Genomic DNA, 22,598 nt, shown 5'->3' with positions numbered 1-22,598 from the left:
GATAAATTCTCACTGAGGAAGAATGATTGGCAAATTCGTAAATTATAATTTTATTTACACTTTTATCACAAAGAATATTCACTTATTGGTTTAAATGAACTCTGATCCCTTGATGGCACATGCTACTGTGCAAAAAATATTACTGGAGCTACTAGGTTCCTATGTATGAAATTTACATCCAATACTTAAAATTGAAGCATACTGTAACTGTAATGTAGATTAGCTAAAATGAAAAATGATTACAGCTGAAAATGAAAATTATGCTAGTCATTTTCCCCATTGCCTGAAATAATTTAGACTCAACTTTAGCACTGAAAAATGTATAGTTTTAACAAATGAGAAAAATTTGAGCTAAGACTTTAGTCAAGTTACTTAATCTCCCTTATCGGTAATTTCTTCCTCTGTAAAGTATGGGGATTATAATGACTAATGCTAATGTGACACTTAACAGAGAGCCTGGCACTTAATAAATGTTCAAGAGAAATTATTTTTGCCATTTTTTTATTAATGAACACTGCTTTAACTACTTTTTGTTTAATACAATATAGGAAGAAGTTTAACCAAATGTCAGATACAGAACACTTCTTGTACATACCCCTTTTAAATTGTATGTATGTCAGTTACCTCAGTGATAATTTTGAAAAAGAAAACTGTAACTGTAAATTATGAATTGTGCAAAATGGGACCAGACAACAGATACGCTTGAAGCAAACACACATACTAAATAATGTAGTAAAATATTTATTTTTACCTTTTTACTTTGGTTTTTATATCTGTTTTCATTTTTATAGTCCTTCATAGATGTTGCTCTAATTCCGCTGAAGTTCCCTTTGAACAAAGAAAGCTGTGCTTTGAAACCTTGAACTAATGGCCTGTACACTATGTCACTACTTCCATCAGAGCCCTTTCTAGATCAGTTTGTAACTTCTGTAGTGGCTAAACTCTTGTCTCCCAGTGATCGTGATTAAGAATTTTACTTTCAATGTGTTTCCTGCTGATCCCATGAAAAATTAATATTAAACAAAGAGATGTTAACAAAGCAAATAATGAGTCAAAGTAGGTAAAAACTATAAGTGGATAGTCAGCATAGCAGGAAAACAATCACTCGGTACTGTCACTTTGAGTCAAACAAAGAAGTGAAACATGTGAGCTAAGTGCAGTAAAATAAAAGGATGTTCGATAACACCAAAAAAGCTTGTAATCAAAAGGTTCCATTTTAAAAATGGATTATCTGAAATAAAACTGTAATCTGGATAACATACACTGGCTTAAACACTAGGGTTTTTTATAATTGGCTAAAAAGTCAGTTTTATGTTTCAACATAATATTTGGTGTAGAAGCAATACAGCCTGATAGCCAGGATTGCTAGGTTTGCAATCCCAAACTCCTGGGCAAAGTCCGTAACTTACTCAGGCATCCCTCTCCTTCACTGAAATGGGAAGGTAGAGCAATCACAGTACTACCACATAGTTATCACAAGTATTTAGTGATAGTCTACAGAAACACGCAAACATATGGTACTTGGCCCATGTTAATGCTCCATGACCAGTAAGGTTTCTCCTACAATTATAATTTTCTTTTTCAAAATTATCAGTTAAGATAACTGATCTAACCAAGATACGGGTAAGTTTACTTGTTCTTATTTCTCTCTCAACAGAGTCATAAGGAAATGTACCTGTGTGCCAATACTTGGCTATCATTCAAAGATCTTGTTAGTGATATGTGTATAGATGAACCCCAGGTGAGTTTTAGAATCATAAAATCTCAGATAACAAATGAAAACTCCTTCACTTTGCAGTGTTCCCTCCTGATCAGTAATTTTAGATGATGCCCTTGGCTCAAACAAAAAGTTTTCTCTTTCTTTAAAACTGTACATACTTCAGTGCAACCTTGGTACGACAGCCTCTTGGCGCCTCACCGGGAAAGGGGGTGCCTTTTTCATAACGTTGTTGTGAGGCTTAAAGACATTCAAAAGACTCAACAAATGGCTCTTCTGTTTTAGCATTGGTATTAAAATAAACCGCAAGATCATGTTATAGCCAGTAACACAGCACATAGAACTTGTTTTCTCTTGCTGCAGTTTCAGACAGATTCACCAATGCTACTTTACATTTATCCAACCATCATGTCAAAGAGTACCAAGCTGGCATATTTTTAGAATTTTAGCATGCTCTTACCATGAGAAAGAAAAATCCCCAACATGACAGCGGTTTCAAATGTTTTTTTTTTTCTCCCACTTCTGAGACTAAGTCATATTCAGGATCTAACGTCGCCATTCCTTGTGTATTCTTCAGGGAACATATTTGGAACTGAACAAACTTGCCAGTTCACTGGTAAAACCCAATCTCACAGCTTTTGAGCAAAGGGCTCAATCCAGTAGCATAATAAATGTTATTCTTTAACCTCTGAGGATCTTACACAAAGGCCACTTCTAAGAAACATTGACTTAATGCCAAATGATCTGGAGGCCTCTCTCTGGCCTACATGCTTCTAGGGCAGGCCACCCAGCCAAAGAATAGGTAGTATACCAGTGCTAGGCAGGCATCATTGGTAAGAAGCCCTTGTCTTTCACCAAAACCCCCATTTAGGTCCATTATTTCCTCCAGGGGTGGAGGTGGTGCAGGGGGGGCATTGCAAATAGAGGCAGCTGATCCCCATTGAGTTCTTAGTTCATTTCTATAAGATGTATTGAAGGTTGCTTCTTGGATCCCAACTTTAGAGCCCACTCAGTGGAAAGTTAACGTTTAAAATGTAGTTTGCAGTAAGCAAATGTTCTAGTTTTCAATTTGCCTCAAAACTGCCAGGGGTGGTATTTGATTAAATAAACTCAATGGCCTAAGTACTTAAATCGGATTTGAGATGTGCATTATAAATGTCACTTGCAAAGTGTTTTCCCAGTCTTTCACAGTTCAATTAGTACATCCTTTCTCCAGCCTTTGGTTATGCCCTGAAGAGACTGTATTTTGACTGGGCAGAAGGAGAAATGTGCTTAGTGTTGATCAACCAAACCCTTTTCTTGGTCCATGGCTTAATTGTTTCTGCAAATTGTCAATGCCACAGGCAACAATCATGTCGGGGAGCACGATGAGTTTGAATCATGAGGCACCAACACCTCGCAGTCAGCTGGGGCGACAGGCCAGCTTCCAGGAACGGAGCAGCTCGCGGCCACATTACAGCCAAACAACCCGGAGCAACACCCTGCCCTCTGATGTGGGCAGGAAGTCTGTCACCCTGAGAAAAATGAAACAAGAAATAAAGGAGATCATGTCCCCAACCCCTGTGGAGCTGCACAAGGTCAGGAAGCTTTCTGTTCTTTCTTTAGGGGCACACTGGAGCAGTTCTGCACAGTGTGAGTGCTCTGAGGCAGGCATGATAATCACTTTCTACTGTGAGCCCAGCAAGGGACAGAAGCCTAAGCTTCTAGGCTCATCAGAGACTTTGTCCTCAAAGCATGACTTTGGGGAAGTTATCCTATAAAACAGAGAAAATTAGCTGTCAAGAAATGAATGTATTTCTGACCAAAATATTCCCATAGAAGTTGGAGGTTCCAGTGTCACACGGAGCTTTGATGAATTGGTCTGTTATTCCAAGTTCACTGGACAATGGGGAAGGATTTTCTAAAGGTCATACACTCAGAGCTTCACTGCAAAGGGGGTTCCAGTTTGATGTGGGAAGGCTTAGTCCTTAATTACAGGCTTAGCAGAAGATGGTTATAATATTCAGGGGACCTGAAGCTTTCTTCGAGATATAATTTAGATGTCTTGGGCCAGGATGGGGAAGCCCTAGTTATGTCGCATCTCTGTCTATCATAGTTAACTCATGGAGGAAAATTCACTGTTGCACACCGATCTGAATTTTAATTGCTGGCAGAGTTTAAACAATGCATATGTAAGTGACAGTGTGCGCAGGCCCCTGGACCAAGGCAAACAGTGGTAGGGAGGTGTCTCTGGTTGTCTTTTGTAGAACTAATGCTTAAGTTTTAGTTAATACGTAAAGATCTATAGATAATTATAATCTCACCCCACTTTTCTTGAGACCCAAGACGCTCTCTGTGCTTAGACGCTCTCTGTGCTTAATAATCTAGTAACTAGAAATTATTTGTCCTCCCCAGAAATGGAAGTGAATGTCTGATTGAGAGGAGGTAATAGGCTAGCTGCTTCCTTTACCCTCTAAAGGCTCTGATTTCCCTAACCACCCTATAAAAACTAGCTATTTATCACACAGCTGACAAAAGATGTGGTGAAAGAAAGAACAGTATGGGAATTTGAGTTCCAACCCTTGTATTCCAATCCTGGGTTCATTTTCTCACCACTCATTCATTCATTTCATACTTACACTGTGCATTCATTCGCTTAACTAATGCATTGCGGAGCCCCGGGGAGCACATAACCTAATGGGGGGAAGTCTTTGAAACACTGGAAAGACAGTGGGATAAGTGCAATGATAGGGGCAAGACTAGGCTGCCTTGGGGAACAGAGGGTGACCCGAACCTATGATGGGGAGACAGGAAAGATACATTCCTAGATATATGCCCTGACTGCAGGAAGGGGAGGATGGGAGGACATGCCATGCACAGAAATAAGCACGTGCAAAGGAATGTCAAAGACTGTGGGATATTGAGGAAATGGAAATATTCCAACATGACCAAAGCCTGGAATTAGAGCCTTTGTGCATCAAGAGGAATTACAGAAAAGTAATGATGTTTCTGGCATTTTTGACTGGGGACCCAAGTTTAGCCACATGGCAGAGTCAGCTTGTTTATTCAGTTACCCAAAACTGACAGGTATGTTCGGTAAACACCATCCTTTACTGCCTGTGAAAATATCCTAATATGCTAATTGACAAACACCAGTAGGAGGCTCTAAGGTCTTCCATGGTGATTACATTGCCAAAGCTGTATAGTCAGTGTTAATCCTGCTATACCAAGAGGAGGGCTGGCCCCTCGTGATTCCCCCAGGGGTCAAGGAACACTGCCTTCCCATCCTCTCTAAAATGCTCCTGCCCAGGCAGAGGAAAGCATGTTTGGTAACCCCCCTCCTTCAGCCCCCAAGGGAAAGGACACTAACACGCATCGAGTCCCTATTATGGGCTATGTTCTTTTCATTTTTAGTCCTTACAGTAGCCCTTCTTAGCAGATATTTATTATCCCCATCTCCAGCAGAGGGAAATAGCAAGTATAGAATAGAGTCATATTTCCTGCTAGAACGAAGCGCTCTACTCAAAGAAAGATTATTGATAGCCCGCCAATACACAGGCCTGTCTCCCCATCCCTTCAAAAGCACTTAGCAAAGATAATAACGGTGAATTGGATGTGCAACTTGTTATTGGTAAGGTTTAAGAAAAGTGTGCTGAAAAAAGATCTTGTTACAAAGAATTTAGAAAGACATTGTCCACTTCCCAGCACAATGAATGGCGGTAAGTGGACTCTCTGGAACACTTGTGTGTCAGTGCGTGAACTGGGAGGCCAGCTTGACCTAATAAATAGGGTGCTTCTTTTTCCCTTCTGTCACTTCCCCTCAATGGCAGCAGTAAGAGCACTTCCCACACAGCTTCACTTTTCGTCTGAATTCCCAAACCAAATAAGACTCTCAAAAGTAGATTGTGTCCTGGACATTGTAAGATACCTAAAATGATCTAGTTAAGTGAAAACGTAGCAAAGGAGCCTGCAGCCTGACAATATGGAATTCTTGGAGTGGCTTATGCTCACATCTCCAGTATCTTGTCTTTTTTTTAAGTGAATTCAGTTACTCTGACAGATCACCCACATGTTGTTAAACGCACGCTCCAGTGTTGAAGGGCTAGAGCAGAGAAACATGGCTGTGCTCAGACTGGGTGTATGCCTGTGTCTTACAAGTGAGGGTCTTTTGAACACTGGAAAATTACCTGACACCACGAGAAAGCACAGTGGCTTACTGATGGAATTGAGTTACCCTCCCACTGGGGGCCTACTAGCCTGTACTCAACCTTTGTAGATATTCGGAAAAGGACTCTTTGGGGTGGTGGCATGAAGAAGGGGCCAGGGAATTAGAAAAGCATGTCTTCTTCACATTGAGGATAACCCCAAGCTGGAGTGCCCAGCTTGGCAAGCGAAATAAAGGCTGGTTGTCCATCCCCTGGGCAGGACTTTTCTAAATGGACCTAGTGGAGAAATTCCCAGGGGGCTGTGAAGGCCAGAGTGGAGAGACGGGGAGAGGTAAACAGCACAGCATTCTGAACACATTTGGTGTTATTTTCCGGTTGCCATCTTGCTTGAGGCTGTCAGCCACTTGGTGAACGCTGTCTCCACGAGCACAAGTTGTGGACCTGTTCACGTCCAGGCAGGCCCGACAGACACTTCCTATTTGCACTAGGAGCTGAATCAAGAGGATCTGAATGACTGGGCAGGTATCCATCCCCATCCCTGGTGAACGAAACAAAATGCGAGAATGATCCTGTCTCCTGAAGGTGGGTGTAAACACCACCTCATGCTGAAGGAGCAGGCTGAGGGCTTCTCTTCCAGTTTCTTGGGTTTCAACCTACTGCCCATTGTTTGCCCCTGATTTTCTATCCAGCCTTCTTAGCTGCTCCTTCTCTTCCTTCAGACCTTCAGAAAAGCCCAAGCATGGGTCAGAGTCTAAATTGTTTTTCATTCATTTCACATCTGCTGTGTCTGAGGCTCTCCGAGGTCTGGACAGGCCTTCCTTCCACTTATCCACATTCATAACCCAAAATGCTACTTGTCCTTCCTGAGTCTTGGAATGAACATAGAAACAGCCTCAGTTCCTTTTTTATCCACGTGGATGGGGGAGGAAGTTGGAGCTGGAGTGATGATTCAGTACTTCGTAGGGGGCGGGATGTTGGTGAGGGGGTCAGAGGGAAGTGATACCCACATCCCCTTAGGCCACTGCCTCTCAAACTTTCTTGCCTGAGACACATGGTCCAAAATACATTTTACCTCACAATTCAGTACACATGTACACCCACACTCATATATGAATGGATCTAAAATTATACAATATACACTAAAATTCTCTATTTTTTTTGTTTTCAAATGCCATCACATTAAGCTCATTTCAAGACTTCTTAGTGGATCACAACCAGGAGTTTGCTGACTACTGTCTTAGACAATAATTTGGCACAACCTCTACAACCATCACCATGATTACAGGGGGTGCTTGTGAAAATGCGGGTTCTTAAATCCCACCCAGACTTACCTGCTCAGCGTTTTCCAGGAATGTGGGCCAAGAATCTACATTTTATCAACCTCTTTAGTGGATTATTTTGCACCCTAAAGATTGCAGTTCCCTTTAGGTTTTGTTAATGGAGCTGATGATTCTATTTCGGTAAAATCATTGCAACAGCTAGGTGACAGGTTGCAAAGGAAGTAAGGTTGCATCTTTGGCCCTGGAGTTTCTAAGATTTATCTTTTAAATGAATTTTGCTTTGTACTATAGCTTATCACAGATTCTTTCTCTTTGCAATAAGGAGCCTGTGATCTTATAGCTACAGTTCATTAATAATCTTTCTTTCCCTTCTGAAGCTTAAATATCCTTTGGTGCCCACTTAATCTAAGATGAATTTTAACCTCACTTCTTTGCATACTTTAAGGCAAAACAATTTTTCCAGCAGAGTGGGAATTTTTTCCATATTCAGAGCATTTGGACTTAAAAAAAATCATATCAACATTTCACTTTGCCATGTCATTTGTGTTTTTAAGTAAAATTATATTCCGTAATTGCTTACAGCTATATTTTTGTCATCTTACAGAATGGTTTTTAAAGTACTTTCCTAGAATCTGCTTTTATTTATGGCTGTTGGTGGCATGACCCTTGAACAAAAAAACTGAGTCACTCGCAAGAAACACCTTTATTTCTTGTAGCTGTATTTTCTTCCCCCAGCCAAGTTCACTTTGCATTTTTGATATAGTTGAGTATTTTAAGAGGGGATCTTTTTCTTGATATGATAAGATTGCTTTCTTCTTGGAAGAGGTGTCATTTTCAGTGTCTAATGCCAGTTTTTGCAATATTCTCCTCGAGTCAGGAGCAGGTTCAGCCCTAGGAGGAAATAAGAAATGGAAGAATCTATCTTATTCAGACACTTGCCACTTTCATCACCAGATATTTGGAGTTGGAACTCAAGATCAAATGAGCCAGGCCTAGATCTTCTCCAAATAGCTTGTATAGAATTGTCTGAACCTTGCAAGTCACTAGAAGCTGAAAACGAGAAGCTGAATATATGAACTTTTTCCTTTTGCCTACTGCTCTCTGCTAGATTCAACGCCTCTTCCTTCAGGCAAGGAGTGGTAAATCAGAACAAAGATTTCGTTTTCAGGCAGAATGAGGTGTGGTCATAGATGGACAGTGATTAGCCATATCCCTTCTCTGAACCTGTTTGCTCACTTAGCAAAGAAGCGGGCAGGATCACCTCATATCCTAAGAAGAGGAAACTTCACAAATAACATTTTTCCTGGTGAACTCACCATCATTCAGAGTCTTATATGAGCTGTACAGTGTCAGAAACCCAGAACATGAGATCTCTTCAGCATCTCAGACTGAAAAGAAGATTCAGCCAGCTGCCTTAGAGCCTCCAGCAACAGGGATGTAAGCCAGAAGGAGAATCTGTTTTTTTTGTTTTGCTTTGTTTTGTTTTGTTTTTGGTATCATTAATCTGCAATTACATGAGGAACATTATGTTTACTAGACTCCCCCCATCACCAAGTTCCCCCACATACCCCATTGCAGTCACTGTCCATCAGCATAGTAAGATGCTGTAGAATGACTATTTGTCCTCTCTGTGTTGTACAGCCCTCCCCATGCTCCCCCAACATTATGTCTGCTAATCATAATGCCCCCTTTCTTTTTTCCCCCACCTTATCCCTCCCTTCCCTCCCATTCTCCCCAGTCCCTTTCCCTTTGGCAACTGTGAGTCCCTTCTTGGGTTCTGTGAGTCTGCTGCTATTTTGCCCCTTCAGTTTTTTTCTTTGTTCTTATACTCCACAGATGAGTGAAATTATTTGATACTTGTCTTTCTCCCCCTGGCTTATTTCACTGAGCATAATACCCTCTAGCTCCATCCATGTTGTTGCAAATAGTAGGATATGTTTTCTTCTTATGGCTGAATAGTGTAACATTTTGTATATGTGCCATCTCTTCTTTATCCATTCATCTACTGATGGACACTTAGGTTGCTTCCATTTCTTGGCTATTGTAAACACTGCTGTGATAAACATAGGAATGCATATGTCTTTTTCAAACTGGGCTCCTGCATTCTTAGGGTAAATTCCTAGGACTGGAATTCCTGGGTCAAATGGTATTTCTATTTTGAGTTTTTTGAGGAACCTCCATACTGCTTTCCACAATGGTTGAACTGATTTACATTCCCACCAGCAGTGTAGGAGGGTTCCCCTTTCTCCACAACCTCACCAACATTTGTTGTTGTTTGTCTTTTGGATGGTGGCAATCCTTACTGGTGTGAGGTGATATCTCATTGTGGTTTTAATTTGCATTTCTCTGATGACTAGCGATGTGGAGCATCTTTTCATGTGCCTGTTGGCCATCTGAATTCCTTCTTTGGAGAACTGTCTGTTCAGCTCCTCTGCCCATGTTTTAATTGGAATATTTGCTTTTTTGTTGTTGAGGTGCATGAGCTCTTTATATATTTTGGATGTCAACCCTTTATCGGATCTGTCATTTATGAATATATTCTCACATACTGTAGGATGCCTTTTTGTTCTATTGGTGGTATCCTTTGCTGTACAGAAGCTTTTCAGTTTGATGTAGTCCCACTTGTTCATTTTTGCTTTTGTTTCCCTTGCCTGGGGAGGTATGTTCATGAAGAAGACACTCACGTTTATGTCCAAGAGATTTTTGCCTATGTTTTTTTCTAAGAGTTTATGGTTTCATGACTTACCTTTAGGTCTTTGATCCATTTTGAATTTACTTTTATGCATGGGGTTAGACAATGATCCAGTTTCATTCTCTTGCATGTAGCTGTCCAGTTTTCCCAGCACCAGCTGTTGAAGGGGCTGTCATTTCCATATTGCATGTCCATGGCTCCTTTATCGTATATTAGTTGACCATATATGTTTGGATTAATATCTGGACTCTCTATTCTGTTCCACTGGTCTGTGGGTCTGTCTTGTGCCAGTACCAAATTGTCTTAATTACTGTGGCTTTGTAGTAGAGCTTGAAGTTGTGAAGCGAGATCCCCCCTGCTTTATTCCTCCTTCTCAGGATTGCTTTGGCTATTTGGGGTCTTTTGTGCTTCCATATGAATTTTAACACTATTTCTTCCAGTTCATTGAAGAATGCTGTTGGTATTTTGATAGGGATTGCATTGAATCTGTAGATTGCTTTAGGCAGGATGGCCATTTTGACAATATTAATTCTTCCTAGCCAAGAGCATGGGGTGACTTTCCATTTGTTAGTGTCCTCTTTAATTTCTCTTAAGGGTGTCTTATAGTTTTCAGGGTATAAGTCTTTCACTTCCTTGGTTAGGTTTATTCCTAGGTATTTAATTTTTTGATGCAATTGTGAATGGAATTGTTTTCCTGACTGCTCTTTCTGCTAGTTCATCATTAGTGTATAGGAAAGCAACAGATTTCTGTGTATTAATTTTGTATCCTGCAATTTTGCCGAATTCATATATTAGTTTTAGTAGTTATGGAGTGAATTCTTTAGGGTTTTTTTGTACAATATCATGTCATCTGCAAATAGTGACTTCCTTGCCAATCTGGATGACTTTTATTTCTTCGTTTTGTCTGATTGCCGTGGCTGGGACCTCCAGTACTATGTTGAATAACAGTGGGGACAGTGGGCATCCCTGTCTTGTTCCTGATCTTAGAGGAAAGGCTTTCAGCTTCTTGCTGTTAAGTATAATATTGGCTGTGGGTTTGTCATATATGACCTTTATTTTGTTGAGATACTTGCCCTCTATACCTATTTTGTTGAGAGTTTTTATGATGAATGGATGTTGAATTTTGTCAAATGCTTTTTCAGCGTCTATGGAGATGATCATGTGGTTTTTGTCCTTCTTTTTATTGACATGGATGATGTTGATGGTTTTCAAATGTTGTACTATCCTTGTATCCCTGAGATAAATCCCACTTGATCATGGTGTATAAACCTCTTGATGTATTTTTGAATTCGGTTTGCTTATATTTTGAGTATTTTTGCATCTATGTTCATCTGGGATATTCGTCTATAATTTTCTTTTTTGGGGGGTTCTTTGCCTGGTTTTGGTATTAGTATGATGCTGGCTTCATAAAATGAGTTTGGAAGTATTCCCTCCTCTTCTATTTTTTGGAAAACTTTAAGGAGAATGGGTATTATGTCTTCTCTATATGTCTGATAAAATTCAGCCATGAATCCATCTGGCCTGGGGATTTTGTTCTTGGGTCGTTTTATGATTACCGATTCAATTTTGTTGCTTGAAATTGGTCTGGTTAGATTTTATGTTTCTTCCTTGGTCAGTCTTGGAAGGTTTTATTTTTCTAGGAAGGTGTCCATTTCTTCTAGATTTTCCAGCTTGTTAGCATATAGATTCTTATAGTATTCTCTAATAATTCTTTGTATTTTTGTGGGGTCTGTCATGATTTTTCCTTTCCCATTTCTGGTTCTGTTGATGTGTGTAGATTCTCTTTTTCTCTTAATAAGTCTGGCTAGGGGCTTACCCATTTTGTTTATTTTCTCAAAGAACCAACTCTTGGTTTCCTTTATTTTTTTCTATTGTTTCATTCTTCTCAATTTTATTTATTTATTCTCTGATCTTTATTATGTCCCTTCTTCTGCTGCCTTTGGGCCTCATTTGTTCTTCTTTTTCCAGTTTCAATAATTGTGACTTTAAAGTATTCATTTGGGATTGTTCTTCCTTCTTTAAATAGGCCTGGATTGCAATATACTTTCCTCTTAGAACTGCCTTCACCGTGTCCCACAGAATTTGGGGCTTTGTGCTGTTGTTGTCATTTGTCTCCATATATTGCTTTATCTCTATTTTAATTTGGTCATTGATCCATTTATTATTTAGGAGCATGTTGTTAAGCCTCCATGTGTTTGTGAGCCTTTTTTTTTTCTTTGTACAATTTATTTCTAGTTTTATACCTTTGTGGTCTGAGAAGTTTGTTGGTAGAATTTCAATCTTTTTGAATTTACTGAGGCTCTTTTTGTGGCCTAGTATGTGGCCTATTCTGGAAAATGTTCCATGTGCACTTGAGAAGAATGTGTATCCTGCTGCTTTTGGGTGTAGAGTTCTGTAGATGTCTATTAGGTCCATCTGTTCTAATGTGTTGTTCAGTGCCTCTGTGTCCTTACTTATTTTCTGTCTGGTGAATCTGTCCTTTGGCGTGAGTGGTGTGTTGAAGTCTCCTAGAATGAATGCATTGCATTCTATTTCCTCCTTTAATTCTGTTCGTACCTGTTTCACATATGTTGGTGCTCCTGTGTTGCGTACATATATATTTATAATGGTTATATCCTCTTGTTGGACTGACCCTTTATCATTATGTAATGTCCTTCTTTATCTCTTGTTACTTTCTTTGTATTGAAGTCTATTTTGTCTGATACAAGTAGTGCAACACCTGCTTTTTTCTCCCTATTGTTTGCATGAAATATCTTTTTCTATCCCTTGACTTTTAGTCTGTGTATGTCTTTGGGTTTGAGGTGAGTCTTTTGTAAGCAGCATATAGATGAATCTTGCTTTTTTATACATTCTATTACTCTGTGTCTTTTGATTGGTGCATTCAGTCCATTTACATTTAGGGTGATTATTGAAAGATATGTACTTATTGCCATTGCAGGCTTTAGATTCCTGGTTACCAAAGGCTCATGGGTAGCTTCTTTACTATCTAACCATCTAACTTAACTCTATTGTTAAGCTATTATAAACACAGTGTGATGATTATTTATTTCTCTCCCTTCTTATTCTTCCTCCTCCATTCGTTATATGTTAGGTGTTTTATTCTGTACTTTTTTATGTTTTCTTTGACTGCTTCTGTGAATAGTCAGTTTTATTTCTTGCCTTTAGTTAGTATTTGGTTGGTCTGCTTTCTTTGCTGTGATTTTATTTTCTCTGATGACTTAGGAGTGCTTCCATCTAGAGCAGTCCCTTTAAAATATCCTGTAGAGGTGGTTTGTGGGAAGCAAATTCCCTCAACTTTTGCTTGTCTGGGAATTGTTTAATCCCTCCTTCATATTTAAATGATAATTGTGCTGGATACAGTATTCTTGGTTCAAGTCCCTTCTGTTTCATTGCATTAAATATATCATGCCATTCTCTTCTGGCCTGTAAGGTTTCTGTTGAGAAGTCTCATGATAGCCTGATGGGTTTTCCTTTGTAGATGACCTTTTTTCTCTCTCTGGTTGCCTTTAATACTCTGTCCTTGTCTTTGATCTTTGCCATTTTAATTATTATGTGTCTTGGTGTTGTCCTCCTTGGGTCCCTTGTGTTGGGAGTTCTGTGTGCTTCCATGGTCTGAGAGACTATTTCCTCCCCCAGTTTGGGGAAGTTTTCAGCAATTATTTCTTCAAAGACACTTTCTATCTCTTTTTCTCTCTCTTCTTCTTCTGGTACTTCTATAATGCGAGTATTGTTCTGTTTGGATTGGTCACACAGTTCTCTTAATATTCTTTCATTCCTGGAGATCCTTTTATCTCTCTCTGACTCAGCTTCTCTGTATTCCTGTTCTCTCATTTCTATTCCATTAATGGTCGCTTGCACCTCATCCAGTCTGCTCTTAAGTCCTTCCAGAGATTGTTTTATTTCTGTATTCTCCCTCCTGACTTCCTCCCTTAGCTCTTGCATACTTCTCTGCAGGTCCATCAGCATGGTTATGACCTTTGTTTTCAATTCTTTTTCAGGAAGATTGGTTATAGCTATCTCCCCAGGCCCTCTCCAGTGTTTGTCTGGGTAATTCTGGAATGGACCAAATTTTTCTGCCTTTTCATGGTGATAGAGGTAGTCATAGGCAGGTGGCACATGTGTCAGCTGGGAGAACAAAGTCCCTTCCTGCTTGCTGGTCGCCTTGCCCTTCCCCACTGACTGTGCCAATTACCCGCACACTGGGAGCAGCCTCTGGTTTAGTCCCCTGAGCTGCCCTGGGTGGGGTCACCGTCAGGGTAGCCCAGAGCCCTGCGGGGAGTGGCAGATGCACCAGGTGTGGTCTCCTGTGAGAACAGCGCCCCTTCATGCCTTGCCCCAGGTTCCTCTGCCTGCACTGGGCAGCTGCACACCGGCGGTGGCCTCTGAGTCTGGCCCTGGCGACTGCACACTGGGAGAAGACTCTGGGTAGCTGCTGTGGGCAGGGCTGCTCTCTGGCTGCTCAGCCGCTGTGGGCACAGCTGCTCTCCGGCTGCTCCATACCACTGTGGATGCGGCTACTCTCCAGCTGCTCCGCCGCTGTGGGTGCGGCCACTCTCCAGCTGCTCTGCCATTGTGGCGGGACTGCACCTGCCGGTGGGGGAACAAATGGCAAGCTGCTGATCACTGTGAGGGGCTTCAGAGCTGCATTGCCTCCCAGGGGGCTTGAGCGTGTGAAGTTCCCCAGGATTCCCAGATGCTGGGCTGAGTGTGCCAAGACAATTCCATCCAGCTGTGAGGCCCCTGTCCCTTTAGAACTTTCAAAAAGCACTCACTTTTCTTTTGTCCCAGTGGTGCCAGCTGTGGGGACCCGCTCACAGATTTTACTTTTCCGTTTCCCTAATGTCCAGCACACCATGCAATGTGTGTCTGCGCTCCCAGTGCAGATTACTAGGGCTGGGTATTCAGCAGTCCTGGGCTTCCACTCCCTCCGTGCTCCGACTCCTTTCATCCCGCCGGGGAGCTGGGGTGCGGGGGGTGCTCGGGTTCCACCAGGTCGCGACTTGTATCTTACCCCTTCATGAGATGCCGAGTTCTCGCAGATGTAGATGTAGCCCGGCTGTTGTACTGTATCCTCTGGTCTCTCTTTTAGGAATAGCTGTATTTGTTGTATTTTCAAAAATATGTATGGTTTCGGGAGGAGATTTCCACTGCCCTACTCATGCTGCTATCTTGGCTCCTCCTGTCTCCAAGAATCTTTTTATAAAGAGAAATGAACAAGCGTCTGGTTGCTAGTCTGATAAGCATATTCTCTCCCTGTAAAACCAGGACAGCTAACGATCAGAATGTCGCTGCACAACCTGGAACTGTAGAGCAAGGCTGGAGTGGGGGTTGTGTTTCCAGGGAATGAAGGCACACAGCCCTGACAATCCACAAAGCATGTCACTTCCTCAGCTTCCCTTGTCTATGACTCTGTTAAAATATGCTTTTCAAAATGTGAAAAATATGATTCTTCTACAAATGATTGGTTCAACAAACTGTTTGTGTGACTCATTAGTGAGAAAGGACAGCAGGAAGGCAAAGCTTATTCAAAGGTGGATGAAGAAACTTTCTCAATCATCTCAGTCAGAGAGGGGGAAAAAAAGATGAATGGTGGAATATGATTTCCAAGTTAGAATGAAAGCTGCTCGATGAACTTACACAGAAATAAAGCCATTGAGGTTATCTTTTCTAACATGGAAAAATCATGTGCAGCTGTATCTCACAGCATTTAGTTTGCATCTCATCACTTTTCTTCACGGTGCCATCGCCTTTGCAGAGTCTGAGCTCTGAGCAATAGAAATGGTAAGTCAGTCAGAGTTGAATCCCCTACACTCAGGTGGCCCTTGGGCAGCCTTGTTAGACAGCGCTCTAGTGGGCCTTGTTTCTCAGTGTTTGATCTTTCACCTTCTCACTGTGCCACAATCCACTGTCACTTCTCTTCAGAAATATTAACGGCTTCTCTCTAGTCTAGCTTTGGCCCGGGGATGATTCATCTCTTCCTGGTGTCTATGTGTGTCTGTGTTGTGATCAAATACTTTTATTTATAAGTTGTAAGATATTATATTATCTATAAGATGTTCATGTGCAAGTGGTGTACCTCTCTGAAGGTCACTGAGCTCCCCTGATGCCCAGGTCCTTGGAAAGCAGCCTGCCGGACCTCTTCCTCCGCCATCCTGCTACTTGCCTTGCAGGGCACTGCGGAGGATCACACTGATGGTCATCTTGCCCAGGGTTTCTCTTTCTTTTTCCTAGATGGGTACAGAGCTATTTCCTTGTTGAAGCATCTTTGTAGCATCAGACCATAACAACACCTGAATGAGGAAATGAAACCGACACTGTGAGCACTCAGTGCAGTGGGAGTTTGGACAGCTGTAACTTGTCATCTTTCCTGAAAGACAGTGAACCTGGTCCCAAATTCCCACAGGCCCAGAGGGTGAGTGGAGGGCATGCCTTCCACCCGGAATGCCAGTGGCCCCTGGAGCCACGAGGGCCCCGTAGCCCTGAGGGGAATGGAGGTTGGTAAGTTGCAGAGGGAGTGGGGAGTGTCAGCACCTGGAGAAGAGCCAGGCCAGGGCAGCCCTGGGAGCTGAGAGCAGAGGCAGGATCAGAGGGAGCAGGTGCTTAGAGGAGCCACAGGCAGTCTTGAGCAAAGTCTGAACAGAGACTTCCGTAGCTGACTAACTTGGTGGTGGCCGGGGCACATGCAAAGGGCCAGTGACAGAGCTGGCGGCAACTGAGTGACCAAGCTGCCTGTGGCTCGGTGTGAGCTCCTGGACAATTTGGAGACTGACCCGCTCTTTCCTCTTGGATAGGATGTGAAATGACAGATGGGAATGTGCCCTTAGCTGAATCAGGAAAGCCGTGCATAAATCCGCTGTAGATCTTAAACACCATGGCGCTCCCTTGGTTGGAACTCCATTCTCCAAGGGTCACGTCAGCCCCTGACTTGCTCATACTTAGTCCCAAATTCCAAGCTCCTGAGGCTCCCATTGTTGACTCTTGTTTTTCAAGCCCATGGTGCCACACACTTGCCAAGGAGCAGGAGGAGGAGTGTGTGAAGCAGCTGTTCCAGACAGGAGGGCAGCAGCTGCCTTTCCTGACCCAGTTTGTCTGGAAATGCACGAGTTTGGGTGGCATAAACTGAGATCGCTTCCTCTTGGGCTGGAAGAGTGCACAGGGAAGGCCATACATTTTTTTGCTTCCAGCCCCCCACAGGTAGTGTAGGATTGCCCTCAAAACCAACATTACAGCATTAAGGAACAGGGCTTACCCCAGTGGTGCCGGCGAGAATACACCCAAGTATACTTGTACACTTGTACCATCTCTGAGAAGTAGGTGTCAGTGGTCCTTAAGTAAGTTGGGCTATGGGCTGAGTCACAGGGAGGCTGCCCGGCTTGGGAACTGCTTCTGGGGATATCTGCCACCCGCCGTGACTTGCTCGAGAGTGTAGATACAACTGCCTCCAAATCTAGTGGGGAGAGTTGGCCCTGCTGCTAAAGCTTTTCACATGTCAAAACTGAAAGCACAGGCATTAGGTTTCTGAGCTGTGCCTCCAGGACATTGTTCAGACATGTGGACAGACTTGCTTAGGAACATAAACAAGGCTCAGCTTGAATCATGGTGAACCCCTCTGCCTCCTGTTAAAGCTTCTGTTCTCGGTAGGGTTAGCAGCAACTGCAGCCTGTGCTGATGGATAGCTAACACTGAGCTGAGCTTCATAGAACTGTATCCTTGCCCAGAGAGTTATGTTCCAAGAGGATCACTGGCCCTTTTAGAACAGAAAAAATCTAGCATTGTGTTCATAGTCCAGATTCCCCAGGAGTACCTTTCGGTCAGCACAGAATAGAGACCCTGCAAGAAAGATCTTGATTCACTTAAACTAGAGTGGGACATAGAAGCTCTAGGAAGGGTGAGCACAAGCTCTGTGGGTGTCTGTGGAAGCCACACAAGGGCTCCGATGAGAAAATGCAGCAGACATGGTAAATATGCATCTTTAGTTTTTCATACAGTTGGAAATGGATAAAGGCTTGTTTGACCAGCTAGGAGATTATATGTCCAGGAAATAATCATGATTTGGTGTCAGGAACACAGCAGATGAGGTAAGATATTTGAGTACTGAAGCCTACCCTTATATATTCTAACTGGGCGAGTCATTAGTCAACTTCTGCGGGAGTCAGTGTCCCCAGGAGTAGGAAGGGAGTGATTCTGTTACACAGAGTTATTGCGAGATCAAAAGCCATCGTATATAGGAAAGTGGCTGGATAAGGGATTCATCTGTGAAAAGAAAAAAATGTGACTTAAATCCTGGAATCCACAAAATTATTTTTGGACAGGAAATAAATTAGAAGTAACTACTACCAATCTCCAGGCAAACAGGAGGCAGCAGCTGCATGGCACCATTTATTGTTGCTGTTTTGAGAGCAGCCAGCTGTAGTCACCATTTTTGTGAATTATTGATTCCCAGAATCTTATCTTTCGTGTCATTTTAAAATAATTTTATTTTTGTCATTTGCCGTTTCCAAGAGAACTATAGAGCTGGCTATTCAAATTCAGTCTCCACTGACCATAGAAAATCTTTCTAGAAAAATAGTTTCCAATGTAAACCATTTGTCGGCATCTCATCCTGAAGAGTCTGACATGGAGGTACACCAAGTCGAAGGTTCAAGAGAAGCAAGCCTTTTGGCCAAAAACTGTGACCTTAATGTTAAAGAGCTAATCTGCTAACCTATTCTGGTTAACACCTCGCTCTAATGTTTTGGTTAATGCATTACCACAGACTGCTGTTGGTGTTATCTGGTGCCATGCATCCTGCCATTCCTGGGTTTTGATGTGGAGGAGACATCCACGAATCGCAGGCCAATTGAACAATGAGGAACTTCACTATTATTCCAGGCCCACACCAAATGTTTCCCCCTGATGTGAGGACTCTGGTTCACAGTGTTGGAAACATGCCTCAGATCTAAGACAAAAGAGGGCTTCCCTAAGTCCATTGCAAGCATCGGCTTAGTGACTCTCACTTTTGGGGGTGCCTGGGCCTGCAGAGCAGACTCTGATCCACTTCCCCAACCAGCCTTACACCCGGGGTCCATAAAATTGCCCCTCCCCCATGCCAGGTTGTAAGTAGAACAGAGATAACTAGGATGTGCCACCCTCTAGGCATGGGGCAAGGGTCCGTCCCACAGCTGTGCTGCTTGTCACATGACTGGGAACAGAGACGGAACAAACAGAAGGACAGCAGACAGAGCAAACAAAGCCAAAGAGGGACACATAAGTAGGGACCTTGAGCAAAAAGACTGCACCCTCTAGTAAACAGGCAAAAGATGGTAGGCTACAGCCATCTCCTGCTTCTCCTTCTCCTTTTTGCCCTTCTCCCCCTGTTCCTCCTCTTCTGCCCTTTGAGAGAGGAGCGAGAGGATGGGAGGAAAGGAACTAGAATATAAACCAGAAATGTTTCCTCCAGTCAAGGCTCCTTGGAATGGGTGATTCCAGATTGGGAGCAGGAAACATTCATGGTGAGTCTATGATAGCTTTTTGCAGCAGAAAGCAAAGGCGTTATCAGAACGAATGCATCATAGCGAAAGGAGGTGGGAGTCTCCGTGAAGGACTCCCCTTGGCCATGGATGAGAAAATTTGAGCACCCATAAGAATAATGATGCAATTGATTGAAATACATATGTAAATCCGTAATTTCTTATTGATAGTTTACTTAACAAAAGTCATCCCTCCTTAACAAAAAAACCTCTTTAGAACACCATAGGAAGTATTTAGTGAACTCATTCCCTATACTAAAAATGAAAGGGAGAGAATCGTCGGCATTCATTCTGCCTTCCTTGTACAAACTGCACTTCTGAGTAAACAAACAGCATTAACTGAAGAAAGGAGAATTCTTCTTTCCAGAAATCTAGCTCCTAAGTGTAGAAGAAATGACAGGATTAGAAAAAAGATTATCACTCTCCAACCCCTAATGAAATTATTGATTCGGACAGTGGTCATCAGTGGATGAAACCGTTTAGATTAAAGGTTGACAGGGAACTTTATGATGGAGAAATTAAGCTGTCATCAACCCGAACCCACCCAAACTGGTACAACTCAACGCTGAAAGACGTGATGTCATAGGAAGCAGACTGTCCACATTGTCTCCACAAACTTAAAGACACTAACATCCTGTTTGCTTTTTAATCTGCTCACTCAGGTCCCACAGGCTTTATTAGCAAGAAGTCCAGCATCTCCTGGTGGAGGACCCTTCGTCCCACCTCCCTCCCAGTTCGAGAGTGGGGCTGGCTCAGCTCCTAGGTGGGCAGGTCTGGCTTGTGTCAGAGGTGCTCTTACTTCTTATGGCCGCAGGGTGTCGCCGTGGAGCTTCGTCCTGCCCAGCCCTGTCCACCCCCGACCTCGCAGCTGCACCTCTCGTGGCCGCAGGGTGTCGCCGTGGAGCTTCGTCCTGCCCAGTCCTGTCTACCCTCCACCCTGCAGCTGCAGTCTTGCTAATTTCCTGCACAGCCCTGGGATGGGGAAGGGGAAATGGTTTGAATTAAATCCCTTAGTTCACACTCACAGGACATCCTGGTCAGTTCTGAATGCCTTCAAAACTCAACACAGGGTATGGCGGAACCCGTTATTTCATTTATTCCATGAAATATTGACCCTACTATGTGGCAGGCACTGTTTCAGAGGTTTGGAGTGTATCAGTGGACAAAACGATGATTCTTGCCCTCCTCAAGGAGCTTGAGGGAGGGGGTGGCGTCTCTATATACCAGCCCCTCCCACCCCCAAAGCCTTTACCTGAGCCCAGGTCACCAACAAAGATTCCCCCTCCCCTCCGGATGAGTGTTGAGTTAGGGGGAGTACTCTTTCAATCACATAATTTGAACTCCCCATACAACATCAGGCTGCATTGCAGATGCGGGCTGGATTTTACTAAACTACACACTCGCATGCAGGCACACAGACAAGCCCCTTTTACAGTAAGGTAGGGCTTACTACTCTGCACTTGGATAACTGAGAGCCATGAAGGTGCTCCTCCCAAGGCAATCACATCATTTCAGACTGCAAAATGTAATAGACACTGCTGGATGTAAAACAGACTCTGCTCATCTTGCAGGATTCTTAGGATTAAATCACATATCTTCACTGGACTATAAACTCCTGAAGGCCATGTTTTGTTCCCTGCTATGTCTTTTTTGTCACTGCTATATCCTCAGCCCTTACAATAGTGCCTGGTCCGCTATGTGCATACATGCACATACATGCTCATACACACACACACACACACACACACTTATGCATTCACATACCCACAATGATGGAATGAGCCTGCAAAGAGTGTCATCTCATTAAACATTAGTCACCTTGCTTCTTTTCCAGAACATGTACTATCCCCTCTGGTGTGGGGAATATCATATGACGCAAACTTAAATGTGTACGCATGTCACTGGGGATCTGAAGATACCAGTTCAGATAGCCTGGGGCAGGGTCTAAGATTCTGCATTTTAACACTTTTGAGAGATGTCAGTGCTTCTGGGCTGGACCTCATTTGCAATTGCAAGACACCCTTTTTTCTCTTAATGCAAAGCTGCAGCAGTAAGCTGGCCTCTTTCCTTCTTGTGCTCTTGTGGGAAGAAGGCATGTGAGGGCAGAATGGTGACAGGACTGATTTCACAAGATCCAGGATGCCATCGGCTATAAAACAGCCTGATTTCAGAGACTTAATACAAAAAAAAGAGTGCATCTTAGAACATATGAAATAAGGCATTTTGAGCAGCAGTAGAGGGTAATAGTTAAGTGCTTGGTGTCTGGAATCATAGATATTCATTACCTTTCTGACCTTGGGTACATTCCTTAATCTCTATAAAACTGAATGTCTTCACCCCAATAACCACAAGGGGTGCCTGGTGAATAGTAGTGGCCCAGCCATCTTGGTATTTCAGCTGTCTAGTGAAATAAAAAACCATTAGCTGATAACTTCTGTATTTGCTTCAATACAGTTTGTCTGAAGTAAAATAACTGGGTATACAGAAATAAACATGCTATGCAAATTTTAATCCTCACTTTTTTCCCTGTACAGCTCTGAACTTTTTTACTATTTTTCTGAGAGTTTTCATGTATTACTTGTGTAAAAATAAAAATATTTTTTTAACTAGTGTAGTTTTAAAATGGAAGCCCAAATCATTGATGGAAGTGTGCAGAGAGCATCCTGTGAGGCTTAGTAAAGCAGTCACCACCTCAAAGCGTTAAAGTCACCATGCAAAGTGCTGAGTGCACTGCCTGGAAGCGTCCATCATAGTGGGTGTTCAGTATATATTACCTATTAACAAGTGTTTGCCTCTGGAAGGCAGGCTTTTCTCTCTCCTTCACTGCTGTTTCCCAGCACTCAGAACCATGCTTAGAACATGGAACGGACTCAGTATACATTTGATGACTGTATGAACCTCCAACTAACTCTTGCAGGTGGTCAGGTGGAGGAATGGGGCTTGGGGGAAGCTTTGGCTGGAAGTACCTGGCCTTAGGTGCAGAGACCAGTGAGGCCTGCAGCTGAGAAGGGTGAATGCCTTGAGTTGCTAAACCAAACCCTGGACAAGTACAGAGGTTGCTTTTCAAGCCAGGCAAGGTGTTTGTTACAAGAACGCTTTTAGGTCTTTAAAGTCATTTATTGCCAGTGGTACTGAAGGACTGATTGGGGTACCAAAACAACTAAAATGATGGACTCCCTGGCACTTGCTCAAAGGGACAGGCTATGCGGAGGACTGTTCCCAGCACAGCATCAGGGAGGGTGGGCAGGAAAGAAA

The 22,598-nt window shown here is 42.8% G+C and overlaps 1 protein-coding gene across 7 annotated transcripts in view; it reads left to right on the top strand.

Annotated features, from left to right (window-relative positions):
- GRIP1 (glutamate receptor interacting protein 1) overlaps window positions 1–22,598 on the top strand; it is a 676,609-nt gene that overhangs the window by 649,869 nt on the left and 4,142 nt on the right. For all 7 annotated transcript variants that reach the window (XM_036894904.2, XM_036894901.2, XM_036894903.2 and 4 more), the window contains one exon: window positions 3,061–3,294. In XM_036894904.2, the coding sequence (XP_036750799.1) occupies window positions 3,061–3,294 (234 nt within the window). The remainder of the gene's footprint in view (window positions 1–3,060; window positions 3,295–22,598) is intronic.

The sequence above is a fragment of the Manis pentadactyla genome, chromosome 10, assembly GCF_030020395.1.
Source record: "Manis pentadactyla isolate mManPen7 chromosome 10, mManPen7.hap1, whole genome shotgun sequence".
In the NCBI taxonomy this organism is placed as follows: Eukaryota; Metazoa; Chordata; class Mammalia; order Pholidota; family Manidae; genus Manis; species Manis pentadactyla.
The sequence above is the reverse complement of the archived record's forward strand: the minus strand, read 5'-3'. Positions and strand labels throughout refer to the sequence as shown.